The sequence below is a fragment of the Pipra filicauda genome, unplaced genomic scaffold, assembly GCF_003945595.2.
Source record: "Pipra filicauda isolate LSUMZ 115617 unplaced genomic scaffold, ASM394559v2 scaffold159_size1710840_pilon, whole genome shotgun sequence".
Classification (NCBI taxonomy): domain Eukaryota; kingdom Metazoa; phylum Chordata; class Aves; order Passeriformes; family Pipridae; genus Pipra; species Pipra filicauda.
The window spans coordinates 1,158,450-1,180,297 of NW_024104095.1; the positions used below are offsets into that span (position 1 = coordinate 1,158,450).

General features: G+C 42.3%; 1 protein-coding gene across 2 annotated transcripts; it reads right to left on the reverse strand.

The window, feature by feature from the left end:
- Positions 1–300: 300 nt before the first annotated feature.
- ZDHHC7 (zinc finger DHHC-type palmitoyltransferase 7) lies at positions 301–20,445 on the reverse strand. Of its 2 annotated transcripts, XM_039379170.1 has the most exons (9): positions 20,353–20,425; positions 19,910–19,965; positions 14,461–14,550; positions 11,922–12,244; positions 8,828–8,952; positions 5,147–5,243; positions 4,781–4,862; positions 3,480–3,610; positions 301–2,495 (listed from the first exon to the last, which is right to left on the reverse strand). In XM_039379170.1, exons 4-9 carry the CDS (start codon positions 12,225–12,227, stop codon positions 2,319–2,321), a joined length of 918 nt encoding a protein of 305 aa, XP_039235104.1. In that variant the 5' UTR covers positions 12,228–12,244; positions 14,461–14,550; positions 19,910–19,965; positions 20,353–20,425; the 3' UTR covers positions 301–2,318. The 2 variants fall into 2 exon arrangements, with proteins under 2 accessions (XP_039235104.1, XP_027580951.1); XM_027725150.2 differs by lacking the exon at positions 19,910–19,965 and having other exon boundaries at positions 20,353–20,445.
- Positions 20,446–21,848: the final 1,403 nt, after the last annotated feature.

Here is a 21,848-nt window from a genome sequence, read left to right on the forward strand (position 1 = left end):
GTACAAACAGGGATGGAACAAGACAATCTTTAAGGTCCCTTCCAACCCAAACCATTCCATGGTTCTATAACAAGGATGCAGGAAAGGAAATGCCCAAGACCTAAGCAGGGTAGTGCAGCTTAATCCCCTTAATAAGCAGAGAAGCATCTTTAATTTGGAGGAATATCACCTGTCACTTGATATAAATAAATACAAATTACAAGCCAAAAGATGCAAGACAATTACCCTGAAGTTGTTCAGCCTAAACACATGTGAATATGAACATAGATGTGCAAAAAAAGTGACATATAGAGAAGTTAATCAACTAAGACTTCAATTCATTAGTTTATTTTTTTTTTTTACATTAAAAAAATTACAACAGAAGGGTTTGAAAAGCCAAGTAACCCGGATTTCATACACACACACACACACTTGCTAAGTCACAGGGTTTAACTGCTTGGAGTGATATTTTCTGATTTCCATCATTAAACAATATACACATTAAGAGCCTCATGATAAAGCCAGACACATTTTTTTTTTTCCCAAACTTTTAAAGTGTGCAACTGAATATGCACAAATTTTTGTGGCACTTCCAGCTTTCCCCTCAGCTACACGAGACACTTTTGTTCTTTTGACTGCAATTTCAGTGGATTTCCTCCTAGGAATTCTCCAGCATCGCACACCATCCCCCCTCCCCCCAGCAAAGTGAACATATTCCATAGTATTGCACAGTTTTGTTCACAGGGCCGTTGATAATCCATGGATCCCTCGGGAATTTCACCCACCCAGTAGTACAAAACCTGATGAAGCTGAATCAAGATGCCACAAACTGTTACAAAGAGATGGAGAAGCAGCTCACTGAAAAAAGAAAGTACAGCTTGTGCAGTGCATAAACATTGTAATGCAAGATTCTTCAGCACGTGGAACTGCTGGAGGTGGGACAGGTCATCAGTGCTACTGGCTGAGCAAAAGCAAGAACAGGACAATTTTAAGGCAAGTCCCAAAACAGGGAGCTATTTACTTTCTAGGCACGATTTCAAGCTATGCATCAAGGCTCCTGCTTTATCCTTTATATTGTCAGTGATTTATAGATTAACAGTAATACAAAAAAATAGTCTAAATGTAATTTTTAAAGAATCCACTTTTATCTGAATTTCATTACTTGCAGCTTGTATTATCATTACTTGCAGATTTATGAACATTTCTTAGCACTACTGTTGTTTGTCAGGCCCACATAAAGCAGTTCTAGATCTATATTGCTCTCATTTCCTCAGAGTAGTTTTGGTTGAAAATGGCTAAATTCAAAATAATTTGTTCTATTGCAGACGTTTCTACATTTAAGATGCGTTGAAGGTGAGAAAGAGGCAACTCCCCTCATTCCCCTGATGTCTTTGTCTAAGGGATCATTAACACCTTTCCTTCTAGGAAAAGTCTGTACAATAAAAAAGGGGCAGAGCAAGACCATACAAAGACAACTGTTTTCAGTGAATTCCCTCCATCTGCAGTACATTCTTTCAATCTCACACAGCAGGATACAGTCACTGGTCCCACTCATCCCCGCACAGGCCTAAGACACAAACTATCCACGTCCAGTTCCCCTGGAATCAGTGATTTAAGGATTTGGGCAGGGTTTGGCCCACAGCCAGGAGTTGTTCAGGGAAGATTTAGCATTTCCCAAAATGCCAGAGGAGATGAACAGTGCCAACCACAGCCGTGCTTCAGTGAGCCTGGGAAGACATTGGGCAGGGGGTGACAGTGCCTGTGCTGTGCAGTGCTGGGCACCAGTCCCTGGAGTCACTTGCATATGAGGAATGTGTGCCTGGAGAGGGACACAGGAGTACAGCTCTGTTTATTAGGACAAGCTGAAAAATGAGAACTGAACAAAGCACTATTCCCTGAAATCTGGATTTAGAAGGCTAAGTCTCACTGGAGATCAACTTCCACCCTAATGCTCCTCCCTCTGATTGACAACTGCACCTAAGGATATACTTCTTATAAAAACACACAGGTAATTCCCCAAACATTTATCAAATAAAAAGGGTTTAACAAAAAATGGGTAAGTAATCTCATAAAATAAATTACAGTAGCATGACAACATTTGGCTTCTTTAGTGTGACCACGTGCTTTTCCTCTGGTATCTTGCTGTTCAGACCATTGCAGATCCAGTTCCTGTCTCTGAATTAATGAGATGTCTGTGACAATAAACGTAGAAAACTCTGCTTGCTACAAGCAAATGTCTGATATCAGTTTCACCTGGTCACAGATTATATGTAGACAGCCTTCTCTGGCCCCAAAATAAATATTATATAGAATTCTTGCAAGTTCCAGCATATTTAGGCTCAAACAGAAAACTCAGGTCCTCCTTTCTTTCCTCTCAGTAGAAGTCGCCTGATCCGAAATCCTGCAAAGGGATTGATCCACAGGAGTGAAGGCTGACCCCCAAAAACTGATTTCATCCCTTCCCAGCGGAGTCTCCTCTCCCATGTTGGCTTTTCACTCTTCAGTCTTTCGATCTCCTGGATATAAACACGTACTGGTGAGCCCAAAGTTTAGTAAAATATAATATCTGTCATCAAAACTCACTTTGCATTTTTATTGTGGAGTTACTGAGCTGATTAGTTCCTTATTCTTTCACTTATTTATTAAGGAAAAAATTAGAAATTTTTTTAGCCCTGTGGGTACAGGGCAGAGGACTTAGAATACTAAATGTGTACAAGAAGGTTTGTCTATCTGTATCTCTTTCCCCCTCAAGCTAAAAGGTAAAATGACCAGAAAAGCTGATGTTACAGTAGAGAGTCCACATGTAATAAACCTACACTACAAGCTGTTTACTTAATTAATGAAACCAGACAATAAGGCTCCTGCACTGCAATTACTGGAGCCAGGATTACTCTCAAATGCATTATTCTGATGATCTTTTTTTTGTACTTCCCACTAATGAAGGCTCAATATTTACCAACTGTTTTTCACAGTTATTCCTCAGTACAGAAATACACTTTTAAACAGCCTCACAGGAGAAAATACTGAACAGTCACAGGATTCAAATTCCTTATGTTTCCAGTTAATTGCCCATCCCAAAACATGCTCAGAAGGTGTAACACTGCAGATCTAAGGCCTAAACAATGCTTATCCTGTAACCAAGTGTATCAAAGTGAAGCGTGAAGGGCTGAGACAGAACAGCTACTTTAAGTGTAAACCTGAGAAAAATCAGACACCTCCCATGACACATCCCAGGAGTTTGTGAGAGTTAAGAAGTGAAAGTCAAAACTGAAGTCAGAAGCTGTGCAATCTTTGTCATTGATGTGTGTCAGAAAAACAAACAGCGCAGTAACTTCTGTTAAAAAGCAACCCCCAAGAAAGGATTTCAATCCTTGCAACTGCAGAAAATAAAAATGAGCTATTTCAGGTTGGCAATTTCCTCCTCATGCAATAAAACAATATCTAATCACATCTCCCCAGAGTTACTGTTATAGGATACAAAAAAAGCAGAGGTTTTTTACCGTTTCATCGTTGCATATTGAGTGGATTTGGGTGCCAAACATGACTGCAGTGAAAGTGAGAAACAGAAAACCCTCAAGGCACAAGAAGATCATCAGGATCACAGTTACAGGTGGGGAGAAGTCACTGCATTCTGTGAAAATGATACATGTAGTTATAAATAACTCAAAAAAAAAAAACCCCTACAGAGCGCGTTATAAATATCTGACATTTGAAACAATATTTCACAATTAAAACAAACTTCTAATTTCTGGCACTGCAGCAGCTCTATTTGCTGAGCAAGGAAATAAAGAATTTAATGGAAGTAACACTTCTGGCTTCCTGTAAGGCACGAGATACCATTTCTGGTATTTCAAGGATATCAAATAGATGTTTGCACATGAAGTGATTTAAGTGCTCAGAACTGCACATGTGAGAGCAGCTTGGAGTTCTAGGCACGACAGCTGCTGTAAAAACCATCCCCACTGTCAGCTCTGACTTGCCAGTTAATACAGATGTTCCATTTGGCTGTGATTGCTTTATTCTCTTTTTTAATTCACCACGCAAAGTAATCAGGTTCTGCCTTACACTTGACAGCGACATCTCTGGAGGTCCTTTGGTCAACTGATTAACTCAATTATACTTAAACAAGGAAGAGATGGGATATATACAGGAGGCTGAATGTTTCAAGTAAAAAATGGACTAAGATTCCACCCATTTAATGAAATGTTCAGCAAAAAAAGTGTCACACGGATTTCCCTGTTGCTCCAGATACCAGGAAGAACACATAATCAACCATCTTCTGTCAAAAGCACACAACCAATGAGCACATTGGAACATTAGGAAATGCAAGTCAGAGGCCTAAACGAAAAATCTGGGACAGTTTAGGAAATTTCTTGTCTACCAGAGCCCCACAGCTGGGTCCAGACAACAGAATGAGGGAGAAATTTGTCTAAATTTCAGATGTAATTCCCAGAATTGTGGTGGAACACGCAAAGCCCAGCTGGCAGCTTTAGGTGATACAGTGCTAAGGTGGTTGAGGACCAGCTCTGTTTCCTTCCTATTACAGAGGTAGTAAATTATTCTATGTGTAAAGGGTGTGAGAATGCCCTTGACAGCCACAGCTCTTACAGTGAATGCCTAAAGGAATGAGGGGAAAAAACGACAAAATAAAAACAGAAGAAAGATGTACAATATGTTCAGGACCTCACTTAAAGATGTAACTCCTGTAATATTTCCTATGAGGGACTGAAATAGATGGAATGCTATGGCTTTTCCTTAATATCTGCTAGATTATGATAATGAAAGTTAAAGATTTGCTTACCAGTCCATTGCCCTCGGACACAGGAGAAGAACTGGAACCCACAGAGCACGAGAGCATGAGCTGAAATTAGGGCTATGTACATCTGGAAACAAGAGACAGCACCATTTCACTGACTGTTACTGCAGAGAACACAGCAAAATAAAGATTGCTTAAAATAACAGCATTATACAAGATTTAAATGAGTACGAGGAGAAATATCTTCCTGTTTGGAGAATAGCTGGCATAGAAGGAAAAAAAAAACCCAACCAAAACAACACCACAATTGTGCCCTTGAGCTTAGCTGGTACTAAGCACAACCCAAATTGTTATAATTAAGGTAGATTAAGACTGAATGTTGATTCAGACTGAATGTTGATTTTCACCCACCGTAAACAGAACAAAAAACCTCTGGTTTTTCTCCCCGACACAGTTGTTCACCCAGGGGCAGTGATGATCCATCTTTCGGATGCAGCGCTTGCAAATACTGGAAGAAAGGAAAAAAAGGTTTCTGTTGGGAAATCACACCTCACATTTTAAAGCAGAAACAAGGGTATCCAGTGGTCATATGATGACGTGCTGAAATATTTCTTGACAAACTGTAAAACAGTGATTTTATTTGCATTTCTTTATAGAAATTGTTTGCTTGCTCACAACTCGGCTTTAGGTTGCTACAAAACTATAAGATACTCTTCCCAAACCCTCCCCCAGTATTAATATGAGAATCATTCCATAACCAAATACACAATCAAGCAAATCCAGGCCCTTCAGACACTTGTGGCACTGAATGAGCAAACCTCACATTCCCACTGCCTCTTGTTTTATGCACATTAAAGACAATCCAACCTCTGGTGCAAATGACATTTTTTATCAGTGCCTGTTACATCTGAAAATGCCAATACCAGAACTAAACACTGCAACAACTTTCTGGCACAGAAAAACAAGTATCACTTAAGGGAAGACATTCAGAAGGCTTTTCAAAAGATCTTCATTTCACCACCTGCTGCTGCAAGTTCAGCCTCTCATTTTCCTGAGCTCTGGGGGAAGGTGAGTTAACTCCAGGTACCACAACCATGCAAGACTCTTGATGTAACACAGAATCTGTGCTGCCACTCTAAAAACAACATTAATGTGAAGTGCTGAGTAAAATCATATCCAGACTCAATCAAGCCGAGCACTGGAGGATGTGAGGTGGGCAGGACTCACTTCTGCTCATTCAGAATTTCTCACAAGCCCACACAAAGCTCTCCAAGACATCAGATGTCTGGAACCCTGCCTTCATTCCCAATCTCACACCAACAAACTCACAGCAAGGCTTAAAACAGTGGTTCTGCCTTCTTCCTACCCCATCACTTGTATTTTATTCCTTCCATAGTGCAAGTACAGATGTTTATGCAGCAGGAGTTTGGGGAAGTCTGGGTCATTTCACTCCCACCCCACACAAGAGGCAGGAGCAGAACTGGTGGTGAGAACAAGGAGCTGTGGGTGAAGGAAGGTCTTCTCCAGCTGGGCACTGCTGCTGCAGGAGCTCAGGCAGGTGCAACTGCACTTCTGAATGCCAAAGATAACATTCAGGAAGACACATCCAAAAATTGGTCTGGATAACAGATATCCACAGGAAGACTGATGGAAACATTTTAGTGACTTGACTCTCAGTGACAATTCCCCCCACACAAATGGAGGTGCTCATAACAGGCAGGAATATTGACAGCTGTGCTCCTTCAGTGAAATCCAAACCCCATTAACTCAAGACAAGACTCTTCCTTATGGTGAGAATGTTAACTGCTCAGTAAAATCTTGGTTTAATGCATTTCATAGATACTTAGCTGTAAATAGAAGTTTCTTGTCCTTTTTCCCATCACTAATGTGTATTATGAAACTATTTTTCTTCCTTAAAAGAACTGTTGCAGTGTTGCACAACAATTTTCATAACTACATCATAAGAGTCTCTTCTGTTAATAATTTACTACTCAAAACATGCACTGTGGCTTTGAGTGTAAGTATTTCCCAACAGGAACCAACTTCAATTTCCATTTTCAAGTCTCTTCTACCAGCAAATTGCCACTTTAAATACTTGGGACTAGACCATCCTTTTAATGTCCTTGGAATGGGTTTGTAAACCAATAAAAAAATTGGCAGTATAATCAAAGAAACCTTTTTTCTATTTGATAACTTCTGCAGTGATAAATCTAGGGCAAAGAATCACATTAACAGAAACAAAGACAACTAAACCAGAAATCCAACTGCTGAGAAAAACATGAGAGCAGCCTTTCAAAAGGATACCACATACACTGTGAGCCTCTGGCTTTCCCTTTCACATGTTCTGTGCTTTGCCCTGAGCAAGCAACAAAATGCATCCTTTGCCCATGGAACATCTTACAGAATATTTTACCAAGGATTAAAACAGAAAAATTCGTAAGACACACAAAGCTGGGTCCCTAAACTAGTGCTTAGGGAAAACAAACCCTTTGAAAGTATCAGAGATTTCCTTCATTGTAGACACTCTCTGTTCTTGCTCTGCTTTAACAATAAATGTTGCTCAAATTGTCGCTATAAACAATGGATTTGAGCCCCAGGCTCTCTGACGCTCCAGCTTTTTTTTCCTCCCATGTTGAGAGTTCAACATATGATGTCTTCATTTAGGGCTCCTTCCAAATTAGTAAATCCTACCAGGACTGAAGATGTGAGAAACACTTCACACAGCTACCTGCAAAGTCTCTGTGGGAACTTACCTAAACATGAGATGAGAAAATTAGCAAGATCCCAGATCCAGCCCACGCTCAGCTGAGCTCTCAGGTGTCCCTTTGGCACATCCCCTGGACACGATGCCAGGCCATCTGAGCAGACTGCACGCAGCTATTTTGGATCCCCAGGGATTTACAGCTTCTATTCTGCCCCAAGAAAGCAGCTGTGCTGCTTCCACCCCCCAGCCCTGAGCACAGCTGTGCTCAGGGAACACTCCAGAGCTAATAAAGCCAAAGAACCAGACTCATGGCAGGGGAGTGTCACTGCATCCCTGAGAAACCTACTGAAGGTAATTCCACACTTGACTATTTATCCACGAAACTTCTCTCTTCGCACTCCAGATACAAAAACCCACTCACAGCTGAGAGAAGAACAAGCTCCCAGTGCCAAGGCTGAGTGTTTCTAATGGAAAGAGCTCCTCGGGCGTGACGTTCACAGGGATTAGTGACACCCACCCAGACTCTGCATTCACAAACCACAAACCTGCAGAACAATCTGAGAGCCCTGACAGGACTTCACTCTGTCCTTTTGACAGGCACTAAAATTTAATGCTCCTCATAATTCAATCCACAGCACTCCCCACACCTAGAGAGAGCCACCAGAAACATTTACATATTTATGTAAGTCCTGATTATGCAGCCACTTCTATTTTCAGCTCTCACACAATAAACAGTACAAAAGCAAATCCACAGTGCCTGAAAACTCAAAAGATTTGAGGATTAATTAAAAATGGATGCATTTACTATCTCTTCCACAGCATGTTTAGTTCAAATTATCATCACTTCTGTCCTTACGAAAATGAATTTTCAATTTAACCGATTATTTATACAATCTTGGGAAAATAATCTGCCAATTCACATATAACCCCAAATGCATATGTAGAAATGACACAAATTAAAGTGATTGTTTAAAATTACTCTGTATTTTGTTAATTTAAGATTGCAGGAGTCATTTCTTCAATCAGCTTCTCTCAGAAAAATGAGATTCTTCTCTCTGCTCTGCATTACCCAGAATACAGCACAGTAATTGAAAGGATGCACAGGAAAAAATATTCACAGATCAAAAAGTATATTCACAGATCAAAAAGTATTTAAAACACCAGAGCATAATTATTGTTAAAACTCTTCGAGTCTCTTGCTCCTTTCCCCTCATTCACATTCATTTTTAGCCATAGTATATTATATTTATAAAATACTCTGCTATGTACGAATTTGAAAGTTTATTGGATACCAAAAGGAATTTGTGGGGGAAAAAAAACTAACATAAATATCAGTTGTTATTCCACAATTCAATATGCAGACCTGTTTAAAGCCCCCCCTGGCCTACCTGCAATGGTGTGCACGCTCAGGTTTGATACTACAGCACTTGGGACATTTGTAGATCACTTCTCCTGGTTTCAGTTGCAAATTATCCATGTATTCTTTAGTGGCATTTCCTTTGGGCACAGCCCCCTGAAATCATTTCAATTAGAGGAGAGAAAGCTTCTTAAATGGCATGAGAGCATTTAAAAATACCTTTCATAGACTTCATCCCAGTAACCTCAGGATAATTGCTGAAATAAGTTCATTTATTCAAAGCTAGTCTGCTATAAGCCCCGGTCAATTCCAAATGAATAAATTACCTCTGTTTGACCTCAAATTCAGCTTCATTTCAGCAAGACTCATCTATGGCCAAGTATTAGCATAATTCTCATAGAATATACTGTCACCAGCTTACAGAAATGAAGGAGACACATCTTGACCTCCAGGTACATTATTTGCTGAGAAGTTACTCTGAATGTTTGTTGTGACATCTGATTATTGGGCCAAGCCATCCACAAAAGTTAAATCAGTAACTACTTGAAAGATGTTACTTTAAGTCTCTGAACCAGGGTTTAGCCACATACCCCATGCACACAAGTTTTTTAGAACCGTCATCCCTTTTCCCTTAAACTTTTAGCTCGGATGCTGTTGGCAAGAACCACCACTGGCTTCTTTATTCTACATCTTGCATCCTCTGCTACCTTCTGCTGCTGGTAAAGTTTGTGTAGCTTCATGGTAAAGAGGGGAAGGAATTGATTCAGAAGAAAAATAACCCATCAGAAAAAGAAATTGATTTTTAGTCATTAGTTCTGAGCTGTTCATCACAGAGCTGCTGTTTGAACACAACTAGGAAGAGGATGGTCAGGAATTGCTTCTTCCGGGAACAAAATTAACCCAGAGCCTCCTGAGTTCAAAATCTAACTTTGGATCAGTAAGAAGAGAAAGGACAGCACCACTGTCCCCTTGCTCATTTATGGAGCTAAAGGCTTATCTGGGAGAGGAAGTGATTGTGAAATAAACTGGGATGTGACAAAGTGCAGGGGCCTCTCTGTACCAACCCCTCCGGGTCAGCACTTCCTTCCCCCAGGGAGAGCCTTCTCTGGGTCGGCTTAAATCCCCTGCAACGTTCTGCAGTTCATTCTCATTCAAAAAAAGCCCACTGGGAACATCCTCACTCCATACACACACCTGAAGGAAGTTCTGGGACAGAATTAAGAAGCCAGCAGGCATTCAGACCCCATTCCAAAACACCTCTCTGCTTAGGCAGGAATTTTTTGTTGCCTATGGCCTGGAATAACAAACTTGTGTTTGTATTATCTGAGACACAGCCCAAGCCCTTCCCCAGACAAACTCTTTGGTCAAGTGCTGCTTCCAGCTTGAGCCAGTTGGCCCTTGAAGGGGTACAAACTGAGAGAGCTCCTTAAACACTCTGGTGAACTCCTGAAGCGTATTTTGCAATATGAATGTTCCCATGGAGGTGAATACTTTGGTGTAAACATGGTGAATTATCTCAGAGAGAACTCCCAAGGCACAGATTTATCTTGCTCCAGGTAAATTTAGGCTTATAAAATGTCTCACATTGCCCTATTCACCTGTCACTAAGGGTGATAACTTAGCATTTTGCTGACAAAAATATGCTCTATTTCAAAAACGTCTTTCACAGTCTCAGTCAGTCACCAATTCCTTTCCATGAAAAATCCATTTTTGTACTTATAAGAATAAATTTAATTCACATATGTTTAGAGGCAGTTTATTCCTTTCTTCTTTCAATCTTAGTTTCTATCACACAGTTGTGTTTTCCATTCTGGGAGTCAGCAGAAAAGGAACAGAGGCAAAAAGCAGTGACTCATCTCAATTTTTATCATGTTTTATCCATAGAGAACAACACAGGTCTAGAAAGACACCCAGTTTTACCAGGACATATTTTTAAGCAATCCATCCTTAAACCATTAACTTTCTTACTGTGACAGTTTGTAGAAGTTGTAATATTTCATCACTGGGTGTGGGCTCAGAGTAAATCAGAGACCTAGAAAATCATTAACTACAACGCCCTGCTGGCTTTTTGAACACTCCCATAACTTCTCTCTACACTGTTATTGTCTTAAAAATCTGGACAAAATAGATGGGTTTCCCCTCAGCTCTCCTTCCCTGAATTTATTCCCTAAAAAAAAAAATAATAGATTTTAGTACAAAATGAACTAGTTAATGTCTTGGAGAATAAAAGTCTTATTAAGCACTTCCAAGAGCTCTTACACCTACACTGTTTCAATGTGTGTTCAACTCAAACCTCCCTTCCCTGTGACTCCAAACACCTACAGACAATAATGCAGGAATCATGTAGGACAGTGGTTCTTACTTTATGCCAGTGTGTGACTGGGGTTTTGCAGCTTGTCTACCTCTAAAAGCTCTTTCATGTGCCTTAAATGGAAAAAACATTTCAAATGGCACAACAGGATGAAGGTATACAAGTTTTGAAAATATATCTGATGAAAAAATACTAGAAAAGAATAGGACAGAGAAGACTAAAGCTTTATTAGCTTTTTCAGGGCCTGGGTTAATATTTTACAAAGAAACTGTATTTTCCATGAGTCTAATTACTCATAAATTAATTTTAAATTGACTCATCCTTTATGGTTTCATTAATAGAACAACAGGACAGGTACAGATATCATGCCTTCAACCTTGAAGGTTTTGAGTCTGACACTCCTTTTCCCAGCAGGAGAAGACTGATCTGGCTTCTCCAAACTTTTCTGCAAATCACAGAGTCACAGACTGTGCCGAGTTGGAAGGGATCCACAAGGATCATGGAGTCCAACTCCTGGCCCTGCACAGGACCATCCCCAAGAGTCACACCATGAGTGAGAGTATCATCCAAACGCTCCTTGAGCTCTGTCAGCTTTGGTGCTGTGCCCACTGCCCTGGGGAGCCTGTTCAGTGCCCAACCACCCTCTGGGGGAAGAACTTTTTCTAATAACCAACCTAAACCTCCCCTGACAACTTCAGGCCATTCCTTTGGGTCCTGTCACTGGTCCCCAGAGAGAAGAGCTTAGTGCCTGCCCCCCTGTTCCCCTCACAAAGAAGTGGAACAATCCAATGCCAAGGAGCTCTTGGATACTTACTGGATCCGTCAGCATAGTCCTCAGATGTGACGACAACGCGAGCACTGCCAAGCAGTTAAAGAGAACCCCGTTGATCACTGAGTACCAAAAGTCTTTGGAAGGCAGCAACATGACAAAAGTCACTACAAAGTCTGCATAGACAACCAGGAGCCAGGTCATGATGGCACAGACCATCCCACAGCCATCCCTGATGAACCAGACCCTCTCTGCCATGTCGGCCTCCGAGGACGAGGAGTCGTAGCTCTCATTGTCGGCGAGAAGAGGGTGGTGCTCGACATCCCGGAACCTGTGCCCTGATGACTGCATGGTTTGCTGGCCTTGCCCTGCAGGAACCAAACAGACCAGCATTGTTATTATCATCATCATCATTTTTGAAATCCAAGTGGCTCTAGTCCGTTGTTTCTGGAAGATAAAACGTATCCAAGTTCGAAACAGACTACTGAGATGTTTTTAGGATCCAAACCTGAACAATTCCATGGCTACAGAAAAATGAAATAGGAAAGAAGGGATTTAGTTTTCAGTTCTTTAGGTTTTAGTTTTTAAGATTTAGTTTTTATTTCTCATTATTCTACTCTGATTTCGTTGGCAATAAATTAAGCTGATTTCCCCAGGTCAAGCCTATTTTGCCTGTGATGGTCATTGCTGAGTGAGCTCTCCCTGCCCTTATCTTGATCCATGAGGCTTTTGTTGTATTTTCTCTCCCCCTGCCCTTATCTTGACCCACAAGCCTTCTGTTATATTTTCTCTCCCCTGTCCAGTAAAGGAGAGGAGTCACAGACCAGCTTTGGGGGGAGTCCAGACAGGGTCACCCCAGCACAAACACAGAACTTTAGTGCCTGAAAAAAGGATTTTAGAATGGTTTCATTTCCACCTTCCTGTGCCCATAAACCCTTCTTCCTCTTCTGCTAAAAAGCACAGCCACTCCCTTCTATCTCGAACTAAAATGGTAAAGTCTTCATTAAATTACAACTCATGTCTCCCTGAAAACAGCAAATTATGGCACCAGACTGTTCACTTTTCATTCGGCTCCAGCAACTGAGGGAAGAGCAGAAAGGAAAAACAGAATGGAAATAAAGCTGTTCTAATACATTGCTCACAACAAACAACACAGCAAGTTAGAAAGCAGCTAAATTTAATGACAAAAGTGCTATTGTTTTGGAAAAACCACAAGCCTGTTACAAAGATATATTGGATAACTTACAAAATGGTCTCAGATCAGACCAAACTTAAGGGAAACAAATGGCAGTGGTTAAATTAGCATGGCAGTGGATTACATGAATCAGATTTTCAAAGAACACATTAATTAATTTAATTCTGTGAAAACTCTTTTAGGGCTTTGTTGTCGTTCCAACGTGGAACAAAAACAAGACTTGAAACCTTAAGAGTTCTCATGAAAACAGAATTATGTTCCAGAGAAGCAAAGATACAGAATGGCAGAGCTGAAGTGCTACCAACAAACAGGAGACAAATTAAAGCTTAAACATTATGCCTCAAGACTACCCTGCTGCTTTAAAAGTATACTGTGTTCTAAAAATCATATTGATTCATGCTATTAAAGGCCACGTCTGAGAGAAACCTGAGAGCATTTATATTGATTTATGACAGCCATGCAGAGCTCTCTGTTCTTCTCCCTTATTAATGGCAGCCTATTATATGACTGGTAGGAATTATGGCACTTCAATTTCCATCCCAAGACCTTGAATATGGGATCACTCTGTTCCTCCAGAATGGTCTGAGTGACCATTACCAGGTAAAGAGACTCACACTGAGGTTGTTTTTGATGAAGATGTGTCCGTCTACAACCTTTAAAAAACTGTATCAGGGATCAGAGAAACATATTCTGCCCAGTAAATCCTTCTGATCCAAAAAACTAGAAATGAAAATAAGGATCTGCAGGTTGCAGTACAGATCTGAGAGCAACTGCTAAAATCGCTGGGAAATTCCTGGGACACGGTGACACGTCTGAAGGACACATTCCCTGGTTGTGAAACAGCACAACTGAAGCACAGCTCTGGTGCTTGGATCTAGTACAATTTCTATAGTTAAACTGTGTTTTCTGTCCACACATTGGGTTTTTTATGGACAAAAATCCCCCTTCTTGCCACAGTGCAGCTACTAAGCCATGGATGAAGGTAGTCACATACTAGAAAAATACCTTAAAAACTAACAAACTTCACCTCACTTGAACCCAAGTCAAGCTTGACTTAACCTAGATAAGGTCCTCTTTTCAGCCACTTCAAATTATCCCAATCTTTTTAAGTGTTTGTAGTTCAAAATTACAATCTATGCCAATTAAGTTCAACAGCACTTTGGGATATCCACCACCCTTTGTGGTCAAAAAAAAAAAAATCTAAGTTTCACAACCCTACATAACTGGCACCTGGATATAAAGACAATGTGGCAAATCAGTTATTATTTCATCAAAAATGGGTTTATACAACTATTGAGATATGTTTTAAAAATGGAACAGCACGAAATAACTATTCATTTTGTTTAACCAAGAAATTTTCTAAAACAACAGAAAGCAGACCCCACATACCTCCCAAATGTTTTGTATGTTATTGTGACATCCTGTCCCTCCTTTGGGTTATCCCAGGCTATTCATATATGCAGTCATATCTGATGTAATCTGAAAAGACATCGCACCAAACTGATCAGTAAAGCTTCCTCAGGAAAACACTGTTAAATACAAATAAGAGACATCAATAGCAGGACTTCAAAATACTCTGCATGTACCTCCAATGAAAAAGTTTGTATTTTATTTAAAAAACCAGGCACTTGAAAGCTTGAAATTTTTAGCTGTTAACTTTTGGAAATCACCACATGGCATGTGGAGCAGGACTGCAGCACAAAACCTTGTGTTACATTTCTATTTGGGGAAGAGAACAGAAGAGGTGTGGGCCTGAATTTCTGTCTGACTAAAGCTGGCTAAAGAAGCACTCAGGTTTGTTTCCTCAGTTGTTTTGTTTTCCAGTATTTAAAGTAAATTTTTGTGACATGGAAATCACTCTCCATTGGAAGGTTAATTTAAATTAATATATTTTGAGGGTAACATAAGGATTCTGACATTTAAGAACTATGGAAAATACAAAGTCACTTTTTGCAAAATAAAGCTTCTGAAACCAGCTTGTTTGGAAAAGATACTCCAAATACAACATTCCTGATGGAGTTCCTCAGTATTCATTTTCAAATTTTCCCAATTCAAGGGGAATTATACAAATGCAAATTTCCCCTGAAAAGGAGAAGCCTCTTGCCTTATTTAAACAAACTCATATATTCCATTGCAAAACTAAAAGGTAATGCAAGTGCTTCTTATGCACATATCAGAATTACAGAATAGTTTGGGTTGAAAGGGACCTTTAAATGCCATCTAGTCCAACCCCCTGCAATGAGCAGGGACATCCTGTTCCACTAGAACAGGTTGCTCCAAGTCCCATCAAAAGCTGGTCTTGAACATTTCCAGGGATGGGGCATCCACAGCCTCCCTGGGCAACCTGTGTCAGGGCCTCACCACTCTCATTAAAAAAAAAGCTTCTTCCTTATATCTAAACTGACCCTCTTTTAGTTTAAAAATGCCTATATTATGTAGAACTGCAGGAAGCTACTGATTGCTTTCCCCTTTGCTTTACAAAGAAGCTTTTATATCTTTGTTAAACTTCACAATATTGTGAAATCCCCCCCATTAAGTTGTCAGTGACATGGCATTTTGTGGCAGCTGAGTAGAAGCACAGCAGCAGCCAGGGTGAGCGGATCAGGTTAATTTGCAGTGTCACCCACCCCTTCTGAGCTGGAGATGACAGGCAATAGAAGATGCCACTGCTCAGCCTCTGCAGGTGAAATATTCCAGTCACAGTGATCAGCTGGAATTGCAAACAGAGAATTTACTGACAAGAACGGGACGTGATTTGCTCAGTCAGTTCCCTAATCCCGACTGCAATCCTGTGCAAGAGCTGGGTTTATCACAGCCTCGCCACTCACTGCTTATGTGGAAGTGCCACCCCAGTTCAGCTTTCGCAAGAATAATAGATTTAGTCATTCTCATGTGATTTTCCTCTCTCCTTCTCCTCCCCAGCTGCCTAGAACCCCCCACCTTGGTCCCTCCAAGGGTGGAGGATCAATGTTTGAAAGCACTCAGACTTGACCAAGAGCTCAGCATCCCCACTGAGATGCTCCCAGCTCTGCTCCATTGTTCATTTATTTGCTATTTTGTTATTTATTTGCTTCAATGCCTGTCCTAACCAAATTTACACCGAGCCTTTGTTGTGTAATTACAGTACAAAAGGACAAAGCATTACTCTTCAACCTAATACTCCAAGCAATAGCTTTTAATTGGACCTTTTAAAAATCTTTATCTAGCACTTGAAGATAACACTAAATTATTCAATGCCTCATGCACAATGTCATCTGTTTGCACAGATGGTTATATTAAACCTGATCCCATCCAGTTCCACTCTCAAGGGTTTCCCAAAATTCTCAGGTTGAGAATGTCTCATCTGACCCACACCTCACTGTAAATGAAACATAAGCCTGAAATGCAGACACATTATTGGAATAAAAAAAACCACTTTTGAAGAAGTGGCATTATAAACTCATGATCACTGGGAACATGGTCTTGTAAAATGACTGTGCCTGGAATGTGTTTGCTCAAAGCTTACCAAGGGCATTAGGAAGACAAAAGGCACAACATAACTAATCGTATCATGAGGACCCCGTGCTGATAATTAAATTTTTAAAAAGCCACTTCAGGGTTAAGCACAGTCCTTTTCCCTGCTATTTTCTAAGGAAGAAAGGAAAAGAACTGTTGCATGAAAAAAATCCTAATTTATCTGTATTTTTTTCAACAGATACAAAGATAAGAATTCATACACAGGCTAAAATCCATCAGCTGCCAAAGCCTGAATCTTTTTTGGTCACCTTTTCCTTCAAGCTACACAACAGACAGTTCCTAAGATTCCTCAAATTTCAGTGACAATGCCTTTATTTCAACATTTCTGATTTTATGGCAGTAAGTCAATAGTTGCAGGGACACTAACACATATTGATTGCACAGTAGACTAATAATCCCGCTTACATACATAAATCCTACCTAGAAACCACAGGTAAAAATCAAAAATCAAAACTACAGAACTCACTATAAGGTTACAGCATAAACATTAACTTCAGTAACTGCAGAAATTCTAAGTAAAACAGGCAAACCTTCTACTGCATCCAATTCCATGGGTAATTTGGACCATTCAGTGCTGACAGATAAATATCCATCAGATAATGACTGTACACAGTCATGCCTAATTTAGATGAATAACCTCCTTTTTACTACAGATCCAGGTAAGCCAAGCTGCAAAGCCATTTAACAAGTAAACAGTGGCTTATTTCAGTTCTTTCCCAGTGACTGGTCCAGCAGACACCTCCCAGCAAACAGATAAACTACTCCAATAGCTCCATCACCCAGTAAATGCACTGGAAGCCCTTTAGCTCAGCCCAGCAACAGTCTCCCCTGGACCAGGACCTCGTTCTCCAGTGCCCAGGTCCACCTTCCTCAGCACCCACGTTGTGGAGGAACAGCTGGAATAGTGGGGATTCAGAGGAACCAGTCCACCACCGACAGTCCCAGCTCAGGCCTGACAGACTCAACTCCTGCTAGCTGTAATTACTAAGGTATGGGCCCAGTTTCAGGGATCTGGGACTTTGGAAAAGCTGAAACACCTTGTGACGGAGAACCACGATACAACCTCCAGAGTGTTATTATCAGTTTATTGCCAAAGCTCTGCCAGGGGAGGTTTAGGTTGGATATTAGGAAGAAATTTTTTACAGAGAGAGCAATCAGACATTGGAATGAGCTGCCCAGGGAAGTGTTGGATTTACCATCCCTGGATGTGGCATCAGTGCTGTGGTCTGGGAACCATGGCGGGGTTGGACCAGGGGTTGGACTTGATGATCTCAGAGGTCTTTTCCAACCTGGTTGATGCTATGAAATCTATCCCATACCCTCAGTGGCACGGTTTATCACCTCTCTAAATTCTTGTTGCTTTTGCTCTAATTTCATATATTTTGTACTGTATTTATCTCTTCAATTTCCCATTTATGCCTTGTAGTCCTTTCCTTGTACTGGTCCATATCTGCTCTACACAGGGACACTTCACAGTGGGAACATGGAATTAATGTGATGCTGTTTACATGCAACACATTCAACAGAATCTTCAGCAAGTACATGTTTAACACAGTCGAGTTTCTCCTTATGCCAGTCTCTTATTACACAGCCAGTGCCCGCCCATGGGGAAACACTGGAATTGTTTCTTTTCAGCTTTGAAAGGGATGTGCTGCTTCTAAATAACCTCAGAAAAAGGGTATATAGAAGTACTGAGACATAAATATGAATGTCTTACTGGGAAGCTGGTCATCTAATTACTCATGTCTTTTTTCAAACTGAAAGAGAGGAAATTTAGTTTAGATAATAAATTCTTCCCTGTGAGGGTGGTGAGGCCCTGGCACAGGTTGCCCAGAGAAGTTGTGGATGCCCCATCCCTGGAAGTGTCCAAGGCCAGGCTGGATGGAGCTCTGAGCAGCCTGATCTAGTTGAAGATGTTCCCACAAGGGGGTTGGAATGAGATGATCTTTAAAGTCCCTTCCAACCCAAACCAATCTATGATTTATGCCAGTAGCATCACCCTCAAAAAACAGCAATGAGAATTCAGGGTAAAGCAAGTTATGAAAAAGTAAAGAAAAAAAAACCTATGCATGTCTTCAGAATATATATTTATACAAAGTATTAGACAGTTTTGCTATAAGAAATAAAACCAATAGATTCTTGATATCAAGTCACTTTTCCATAAGCACAATGTTTAGCAGGACGTTTTTTCAGTAACACATTTTTCCCTCACAAGACTTTGGTGCCAGGCAGAGAAAGACACTATCTGATACACCAAGAGCTCAGTGAGGTACAACACCAAGGACAGAACACTTCTGGATTGAACAACCTTCACCTGAGAAGGACACGAACACAATCTATGGCTGGGCTTTGAATCTGACCTCCTTTGGAACAGGGCCACAGGCTCAAATTCAGATTAGACTCCACAAAGCTCCGTGCTTGTAGCAGTATCAGCATTGTTATGTGAAAGCTGGAAGTTTTACTCCTTTGCCAACAGCAACTGGATGAATCACATTCTACTTTAAATTTTTTAATTCCAATTTCTGCCTTCATCAGTACCTTCTCTACCCTCACACTCAACTGAAGGCAGCTCAGGTATCACATATACTGATTGCACTGGGATATCAAGCTGGCAAACACATTTTTATGTCAGCTATTATATCCACACAGGATTCTTCCTTCCAGGTTCCAAAAAATAATGTTAGAGGTCAAAGCTGAACTCTTTTCACTAGCAACTTTCAATACTGATTAAAGGAACGTTAAAGCCTTTGTTTCAGTCGTTTCTCATATCAAACACATATTAAGTCTCACATTTCCTCGATGTTCCTCATCTTCAGCCTTTCACCTGCTGCAGAATTCTATCAACTCACTTTCCTTATGAGTTCCCTGTCCTCATAAAAGGCATAAAAAAGAAATCCATCAGATCCATACGATACAAAATATACTGTTAAAGAGAAACCAAGGAAGTTTTGGACAGATGAAAAGTGTTATCAATTCTTTTTAGCCACAAAGAGCTTTCAGCTATTTAACTCTAATCTCAAACCGCTAAAATTTCACATCGGTTTCATCTCCTAATGAATCAGCGCAGCTCCTTTTTATCTGTAAATGTTCAAAGTTGGAGAGCATCCACTTCAAAAGGTCTAATTTAAGTCTGTTAATGTGAACAGTCACGGCGACTTCAACCTAATTATGTCTCCAGCAAAGCAAACAGTTACATCACTGCAATTCTGCATCCTGATACCACCACATAAGTGTATATTCAGTATAGAAATTCAGTATAGAAAGCAGTCAACGTTCTCTTTTTCACGGCATAGGTCACACACGCCGCGCTGCACCAACCTACCCTCTCATTTAGGAGCTATTTGCATCCCCACTTCCTGCAAGCGCCGTCCTTCCCTCCTGGAAATCAGGAAAACCAGCACCGCGCAAATCAGCGAAACTCCCCGGAGCGAGAGCCGGGGCACGGCCGGGAAGGTGGGGAGGGGAATGAGGAGCTGCTCCCTCCCCTTCCCGCTTCCCCGAGACTCCGCGCTGGGGCTCAGGGACACGTCCGGGCGCTGGGCTGGTTACAGATTATTTTAATAAATAAAAAAAAAAGCGGCAAGACCCCCCAAACCACCCCATTAACTGACCCCAAACGGCAAAACAGCAGCAGGGCGGGGAGGAAGGGAGGGCGCCCAGCCCTCAGCCCGGCGCAAGGCGGAACATCCCCAGTAACCTTCCGCGCTCGCCCTTCGCGGGGCCACCGCGCTGCCTCCCGCGGGGAACGGAGGGGAGCGGATTTACCTCAGTAGCGGCAGCAACAGCAGCATGAGGAGCCGCGGCGCTGGCCCCGCTCCCTGGGCGCGGAGGGGCGCTGGGGCCGCGCCCCCGCCGCTGGAGCCCCGCGCCCGCCGCCACCGCGCCCGCGGAGCCCTCGGAGCCCGGAAGCGGGAGGGGAGAGGTGGCGCTTCCGCGGGAGGCGGAAGGGGCGCGCGCAGCCCCTGCGCAGGCGCGGAGGGGAAGGGAGAGGAGGGAGGGGAGAGGAGGGGAGGGGCGGGCGCGCCCTTGTGGCGTCCGCCCTGAGGGGAGCGGCTGGAGCGGCCGGAGTGTCACGGCTCCGTATGTGAAATCGCGGAGTCACAGAATGCGTTGGGTCCGAGGGGACCTTAGAGCTCATCCAGTTTCACCCCCTGCCATGGGAAGGGACGCCTTCCATCAGAGCAGGTTGCTCCCAAGCCCCGTCCAACGTGGCCTTGGACACTTCCAGGGATGGGGCAGCCCCAGCTTCTCTGGGCAACCTGTGCCAGGGCATCAACACCTTCATAGGGGAGAAATTCCTCCTACATGTCTCATCTAATTTACCCTCTGTCAGTGTGAAGCCATTCTCCTGTCTCTCCATGCCCTTGTCCAAAGTCCCTGTCCTGTCTCCATCTCCCTTTAGGTGCTGGAAGGCCACAGTTAGGTCAGTCCCCCCACAGCTCCTCTTTTCCAAGTTGAACAATGCCAATTCACTCAGCCTTTCCTCATAGCGGAGCTGCTCCATCCTTCTGATCATTTTGGTGCCTCCTCTGGACTCTCTCCAACAGCTCCATGTCCTCCTGATGTTCCCCGGGGCTGGAGGCAGCTCTGCAGGTGGGGCCTCACCGGAGTAGGGCAGAATCCCCCCTCCCCTGCTGCCCACACTGTGGGATCAGCCCAGGATTTGGGGTTTCTGGGCTAGGTCATGTCCAGCCTCTCACCCACCAGCCCCCCCCGGTCCTTTCCCCCAGGGCTGCTCTCCATCTGTTCATCCCAGCCTGGATTGATCCCAGGGATGCCCCGACCCTGGTGCAGCACCAGCACTTGATCTCGTTAAACCACATGAGATTCCCATGGGCACACTCACAGTTTGAGAGTAAAATTGGATTTGTAGGCTGCTGAGTGATTCCTCATGGTTTTACTGCTTCCCTGTGGGAGCAGGTGCTGGTCACAGCCCTGCCTGCATCCCTTTGGAGTCTCCATCCCCAGCAGCAACGCCTCTACCTGCCCCTGCCATAATTGAACACGGATGCAGTGGGTTTTACTTCAGTTCCTCTTTGAAGGGTTTTTGCTTTATGTCTACACATGTTTTCGTGGTCATATTTCATTACAGTCCCTCCTTCCCTCGTTACAGGGATGGAAACCTCATCCCTGGACAGGTTGGACAGGGCTTGGAGCAACCTGGTCTAGTGATAGGTGTCCCTGCCCATGGCAGGGGTTTGGAATAAGACGAGCTTTAAGGTCCCTTCCAAGCAAAACCATTCTGTGATTCTACAATTCTA

Coding starts and splice junctions, on each gene's coding strand:
- ZDHHC7 (XM_027725150.2), bottom strand. CDS start 12,227: ATGCAGTCATCAGGGCACAGGTTCCGGGATGTCGAGCACCACCCTCTT. Junction 5,244..8,827: donor GAGCGTGCACACCATTGCAG/GTAGGCCAGGGG, acceptor CCTTTCTTCCAG/TATTTGCAAGCGCTGCATCC. Junction 3,611..4,780: donor TGTCCGAGGGCAATGGACTG/GTAAGCAAATCT, acceptor TCATTTTCACAG/AATGCAGTGACTTCTCCCCA.